Raw genomic sequence first — 7332 nt, 5'->3', positions numbered from 1 at the left:
GGTCTGTACAGTATAAAAACCATTATGCCTACGGAGAGTCCCCACAAGGATAGCTGACCAGACATGTGTTGTGTGTGTGTGTGTGTGTGTCTGTGAGTGAGTGAGTGAGTGAGTGAGTGTGTGTGTGTGTGTGTGTGTGTGTGTGTTTTGGACTTACTGCCATCTTTGACAGCTTGGCAGATTTGCACACACATGGAGTACACAATGCAGGCAGTGGATGAACTGTCCACACCACCACTAAGGGGAAGAAGGAAGCCAGCCTGAAAACAACAAAACACACAAATCTCATTAGCTAAAGATGTCCTATATCTTCACATTCATGACCATAAGCAATAACATGCAAATAAAGATATTAGCTAATAAGACTGGTAAGAAAACAAGCACCAAGTTTTATTAAATTGCATAAATTCAGCACAATATAAACACTGATATTTACATGCAAGATAGAATTTAAACAAACACACCTGTCCACTCCTCCTCAAGTAGTCCCATAACCAACAGGCAGGACCAAGACAAGAAAGAGATAACATGCAAATAAAGATATTAGCTAATAAGACTGGTAAGAAAACAAGCACCAAGTTTTATTAAATTGCATAAATTCAGCACAATATAAACACTGATATTTACATGCAAAATAGAATTTAAACAAACACACCTGTCCACTCCTCCTCAAGTAGTCCCATAACCAACAGGCAGGACCAAGACTGAAAGAACACCCAAAATAAACATGTGATTTTCAGTGTGGTCTTCATCATTTGTACCCCAATATGTGTGTACATTTACTAAAGTTTTTAAATGAAAGTAAAATTTCTGAAAATGTTACTCACCCTCGGGGCATTGAAGATGAGCTTGATTCTTCATCTGAACAGATTTGGAGAAATTTAGCATTACATCATGATCCTCTGCAGTGAATGGGTGCCGTCAGAATGAGAGTCCCCATCTTTGACAGCTTGGCAGATTTGCACACACATGGAGTACACAATGCAGGCAGTGGATGAACTGTCCACACCACCACTAAGGGGAAGAAGGAAGCCAGCCTGAAAACAACAAAACACACAAATCTCATTAGCTAAAGATGTCCTATATCTTCACATTCATGACCATAAGCAATAACATGCAAATAAAGATATTAGCTAATAAGACTGGTAAGAAAACAAGCACCAAGTTTTATTAAATTGCATAAATTCAGCACAATATAAACACTGATATTTACATGCAAAATAGAATTTAAACAAACACACCTGTCCACTCCTCCTCAAGTAGTCCCATAACCAACAGGCAGGACCAAGACTGAAAGAACACCCAAAATAAACATGTGATTTTCAGTGTGGTCTTCATCATTTGTACCCCAATATGTGTGTACATTTACTAAAGTTTTTAAATGAAAGTAAAATTTCTGAAAATGTTACTCACCCTCGGGGCATTGAAGATGAGCTTGATTCTTCATCTGAACAGATTTGGAGAAATTTAGCATTACATCATGATCCTCTGCAGTGAATGGGTGCCGTCAGAATGAGAGTCCAAACTGCTTTTTTTAATTGGAACAGACTTTTTTAATTGGAGGAAGTGTTATCATGAAATCAGTTTAAAGTCTGCGTGAACCGGAAGTTGCTGCCGACTTTATTTCAGTGTAATGACGCATTTCCAGCTGAAACGGAATATTGAATAGAGGGCATGGTTTTATTTTGGCGCTCATCCTCTCTGTCTCTCACTCATAGCAATCTAACGGTTGGAGGGGTGTGTTTAAGGATATTCTGCCCAAGCCGTCAAACTGACATCATCAGAGAAGGACTGCCATTCCAGAGCGGAAGCAAATGTTCCGATTTTGATTAAAGATTACCAAGACAAACCCTTTTTTCAGCGGATTAACTTGCACAGATTAATTGTTCACATCAAGACTAGCAATGTGCGCTAGTAAAGTAAATAAAGTCAATTTTGATTTCATGCCGACTTTAAAGTTAAAATGGTTGAAAGTTAAAACGCCTTAATTGTGGATTGGTTTCTTACAAACATGCAGCTTTTCACTTCACAAGATATTAACCGATGGACTGTAGTGGTGTGGATTACTTGTGGATTATTGTGACGTTTTTATCAGCTGTTTGGACTCTCATTCTGACGGCACCCATTCACTGCAGAGGACCCATTGCTGAGCAAGTGATGTAATGCTAAATTTCTCCAAATCTGTTCCAATGAAGAAACAAACTCATCTACATCTTGGATGTCCTGAGGGAGAGTACCTTGTCAGCAAATTTGTATTTTTGGGTGAACTATGCCTTTAAATGTATACATCTAGGTTATGTGTAAGTGACATTTTTTCCCCCCATTAAAGTTACCTGATCTCTTCTTCTGGCGTGTGGAAAATCCACTCAACAGGCTGGTGCGTGGGCAGACACCTGTCATCACAGTCAGACAGAGTGAAGTCCGTTTGGATCCTCTGATAAGGTTTGTGCTCATATTCCTGTGCAGTAAGAAACATATTTAAAGCATGTTTTGTCACTTTAAACACTGGTGTCTTTTAATGTTGCTCACCATGTGTGGGTGACACCTCTCTCCTCGATAGCTGCGAACATCTTCCAGATCAAGAGTGGCTGTGACAACCTCCTGCAAGTCAGAAGAAATCTGATTGCTCAAACTGAAATATTCAGCATGTTAATCACAGTCACTGGGGTGAGTTTCATTATTCAAATAAGTGTGAACTGACACATACTACATCCTCAAGTGAGAACTGCGTTCCTCTGGCAACAATATCTCCATTGATGGCAATCACAGCACACCCGTCATAGTACAGACTGTAGCACAGCCCTTCTGATTGGCAAATAGATAGATCCCTCCACTCTGAAACAAACATATTCTAAATATAAGGCTCATTGTCAACACTATCTTTACAAAGGCCACTTATAATTGGATTCATTAATATGTACTGTAAAATGTTTGGAATAATTAAGATTTTGAAAGAAGTTGTTGAAAGATGTTTTTGAAAAAGTATCTTATTCTCACCAAGGCTGTAGCCTATTTATTTGATCATAAATACAGTGCTAACAGTGATATTGTAAAATGTTATAACAATTTAAAATAACGGTTTTCTATTTTAACATGATTTAAGTCATTCAGAAATATTACTATAATCTATTTACCTTAGTGGTGGCAGATTTGACCAAGTTCACCCTGTGGTCAGCCTTTACGTAGCTCATGGTAACTTGCAGAGGAATTGGTAAAGATCTCAATACCATCTAAACCCATGTCAACATGTGGACTAAAGAGAGAAGTAAAAGTTAGTTACATTTTTCAAAGAAAAGCAATTATGGAACTACATCCATGTTTTATTTCACCAGATTATAGCATAACATAAATGTCTAAATGTCTAAATGTTCTCTGCAGGAGATTAGGAAAGGATTAAAGGAACAGCCTAGTAAGAATTCGTTAAAAAAAACAATAATTTGACATTCATACAGTATTGATGAGATTATTGTTTGCAGAGCATTACCTCCTGGGGTTCCACAGCTCAGCACAAATCTCACTCCCTATGCAGGTGTCCTTGGAGGACAGCACCCCATCTCCAAACGGCACTGTGGTCTATCAATGAGGACAGCTGAGCTTATTATTTATGTCAAATAATGTGCCGTTGCAAATATACATATATAGAATAAGAATAATTAAGAGTATTTTTGATACTTAATTATTAATAATGGTTCTTATTATTATCAATGTTGAAAACAGATTTTGCTGCTAAATATTTCTGGATTCTTTCTCTGTCAGGATTCTTTCACGAACAGATATTCAAAAGAAATAGAACACTTTTCTAACATTATAAATGTCTTTACTTTTGATCAATTTAATGCATCCTTTCTGAACAGAAGTATTCATTTGTTTAATTCCTTTTGTTTTTGTTTTTTATCTTACTTATACCAAACTTTTGAATGGCTGTGTATCACGGTTTCCACAAAAATATTCGGGGGTTTTTTTGTGTGTGTGTGAATATGAGCTGGTTTCATGAGCACCAAACCAAACCATTATTAATCAGAATCAGAATCAGAATGAGTTTTTATTGCCAGGTATGTTTACACATACGAGGAATTTGTTTTCATGACAGAAGCTCCACAGTGTAACAGAATGACAGTGACAGAACAAAAACACAGATAATAAAAAATAGAAAAATAGAACAAGTAACTAAGGAATAAAAATATACAAATCGACAATTGTATGTACAGGTATATAGCAATAGACAGTTGTATGTACAGGTATATTATGTGCAAATTGAAATGTAGACTGAGTGTGTGTGTTAGATAAATAAGTGTATGAGTGAATAAATAGTGTGTGTTCCACAGTTATTGTCAAGTGTTCATGAGATGGATGGCCTGAGGGAAGAAACTGTTCCTGTGTCTGGTCGTTCTGGTGCTCAGAGCTCTGTAGCGTCGACCAGATGGCAACAGTTCAAAGAGGGAGTGTGCTGGATGTGAGGGGTCCAGAGTGATTCTGCCAGCCCTTTTGCTCACCCTGGACGAGTACAGTTCTTGGAGAGAAGGGAGGGTTGTACCAATGATTCGCTCAGCAGTCCGGACTACCCTCTGAAGTAATAATTACATACCACTAATAATTGTGCTTTATAATTAGATATTACAAGATAATATTATTTTACCTGCCCTGTCAGATCTTGTATCATTCTGGGTAAAAAGTACTCCTCAACATATCAGCAACGCAATTTATTTCATATGTGATCTATCATTTATCACTGACTATTAAAGACTTTGCTAGGCAAATGACCCCAAGATTTAACCAATACATCATGGAAAATTCCCTGTTGTTGCCATAATTAGCCAAAATCATTTTAGGACGAATTAACAGTATCTTTCTGTCAAATATAAAAATAGACATATTATTAGATATTATTATACATATTTTTGCATTATTGTAATTATCTGATTATTAAGCAGTAATACAAATGCTTTATAATGCTGTACTCTAGTAATATCTTACTTGTTCAAGAAAATGACTCTGCAGCTGTATCGAACATTGTGATGCATAACAGGCAATTTTTTTTCTATTTCCTAATGTTTTAAACAATACCACCTACATTCCCACATCACAGATGATGTCTTGGGTCAAAGGAGATTCCAAGAGCGACTTCAGAACCTGGAAACAATGGAGCAGGGTGTCTGACTCGTAGAAATGGTCCGCACAGCCGTACCCACTGATGTATATGAAAGATTTGTGAAGGACCACAAATACAGTATCATCAGTTTTCAACATTCTTACAACAATTTTAGTAACTAACTCGTATGTATCATAAATTAAATGTATCATACCCATATGTATCATAAATTAAATTAAATTATGTATGTATATATACAGTGGGTACGGAAAGTATTCAGACCCCCTTAAATTTTCCACTCTTTGTTATATTGCAGCCATTTGCTAAAATCATTTAAGTTATTTTTTTTCCTCATTAATGTACACACAGCACCCCATATTGACAGAAAAACACAGAATTGTTGACATTTTTGCAGATTTATTAAAAAAGAAAAACTGAAATATCACATGGTCCTAAGTATTCAGACCCTTTGCTGTGACACTCATATATTTAACTCAGGGGCTGTCCATTTCTTCTGATCATCCTTGAGATGGTTCTACACCTTCATTTGAGTCCAGCTGTGTTTGATTATACTGATTGGACTTGATTAGGAAAGCCACACACCTGTGAAAAAAGTATTTTTCAACGTATTTAAATTTAGTAAGAATAAACACACAAGGAGTCAAACTGGTTTTTCAATACTAAAATACATTTTAAATAAATGCATAATGCATCAATAATAAATGTAATAATACGTTTCTTTATAAGATGCTATTTCTTTTATGTTTTTGATGGCAATTATACACTGATTATTAGCTTTTAATAATAAGTGAGATGTTTTATCTACAAATTTGCCAGTGGACTAAGTAAAGGTTTTACGTGTGTTTATGAAAAGGTTGATATTTTCCTTCCAATTAATACATTCCGTGTTCTATACTGGCGAATTGCAATTGATCATGCGTTTTTCATTTCTAACGCTCCAATGTAAATGCGTAAATGTGGTGCAGATGGACGCTCTTGACGAAGACAGCAGGATGCATGGGCTGAGCTCATCAGGCGCTCATGGCTTCAGGTCTCGGTTGACCAATCACTGACACGAGTATGTATTTCATCTGTCTCTGATTGGATGTACGTCGCTTGTGGGTGGAGTTAGAACTCGGCTAGAGACTCCCCTTTGCTCGTTACATGACTGTGTGTGAACATCTGGGCAGCGTGAAGTGGCGCAGCATCAGCCCCTGCAACTTGTAAGCGTTTTGTGATATTTCACTTTTTAAACAGTTGTTTTTATGCATTACCTTTTGCCACGTGTTATAATCTTATATAAGTCAATATTTCCAGCATTATGCATTGCATGTACAGCTTATTAAAATCTATGCGTTTATTGTGCAGCACTTCCCTTTCTAATCCAACTACAAGATGTAACTTTATTAACAGAATAGAATGATGATTTTGTGTGGCATGACTGCATTGTAAACTATACACATGTTTTCTCCAGCGCTGTATGTACACACACCTTTTCAAAAGACTTTTTAGTGTCTGCATCCTGCTTAATGGTCGTTTTTTTTGGGGGGGGGGGGAATTACAACTGTCACACTGGAGAATGGCATTGATATGACTATAATCTTACAGTCCTGGAAGTATGTTACGACTGGAGTCATATTTCGCTTTAAACTGGGGCAAGTTCAAGCTCAAACCGTTGTGCACCGTTTAGCTACGGTTTCCGGTTTGAACGACATGCTTCCTGGAAACGGTGTGCAACGGGGTTTGAGATGCGTTTTTTATTGTTTGGTGGGTGTGTCAAACATGTCAACCCAATCAGCAGCAACATGTATATAAACCACGCGGTATTAAAGGGGTCATATGATGCTTTTATAAAGATAATTATTTTGTGTAACAGAAAATGTTGACATGTTTTAATGTTAAAAAAGCACATTATTTTTCAAATACTGTACATTATTGTAGGTTCTCTATGCCTCTCTCAAACGCTTAGTTTTCTACAAAGTCCCTCCTTCCGACAAGCGCAGTCTGCTCTGATTGGCCAGCTGACCCAGTGCATTGTGATTGGCTGAACACTGCAAGCACTCTTTGGAAAAGTAACGCCCCTTTACCATAATGGCGAGCTTCATCTTCAAAATTAATGTAAAGACAGTAAATAATGTCATTAGTTTTACCATCAGTTCAAGCCCGAAAGGGGAACAGAGTCGCGTGACAGACACAGTGATGAAGCTGGTATGTGTTTGCAGTACACAAGCCACGGTTAAGAC

General features: G+C 37.1%; 1 protein-coding gene and 1 pseudogene across 2 annotated transcripts in view; one reads left to right on the top strand and one right to left on the bottom strand.

Moving 5' to 3' along the window:
• LOC107594488 (glutamine-dependent NAD(+) synthetase-like) overlaps window positions 1-5247 on the bottom strand; it is a 6589-nt pseudogene extending 1342 nt beyond the window's left edge.
• A 993-nt stretch (window positions 5248-6240) lies between these two features.
• LOC107594471 (7-dehydrocholesterol reductase-like) overlaps window positions 6241-7332 on the top strand; it is a 9966-nt gene continuing 8874 nt past the window's right edge. For both annotated transcript variants that reach the window (XM_016284530.1, XM_016284529.1), the window contains exon 1: window positions 6241-6311. In XM_016284530.1, the coding sequence (XP_016140016.1) occupies window positions 6254-6311 (58 nt within the window). In that variant the 5' untranslated portion in view covers window positions 6241-6253. The remainder of the gene's footprint in view (window positions 6312-7332) is intronic.

The sequence above is a fragment of the Sinocyclocheilus grahami genome, unplaced genomic scaffold (genome assembly GCF_001515645.1).
Source record: "Sinocyclocheilus grahami isolate Dianchi unplaced genomic scaffold, SAMN03320097.WGS_v1.1 scaffold184.1, whole genome shotgun sequence".
Classification (NCBI taxonomy): Eukaryota; Metazoa; Chordata; class Actinopteri; order Cypriniformes; family Cyprinidae; genus Sinocyclocheilus; species Sinocyclocheilus grahami.
Note: the sequence above shows the minus strand (reverse complement) of the source record. Positions and strands in the feature narration are given on the sequence as shown.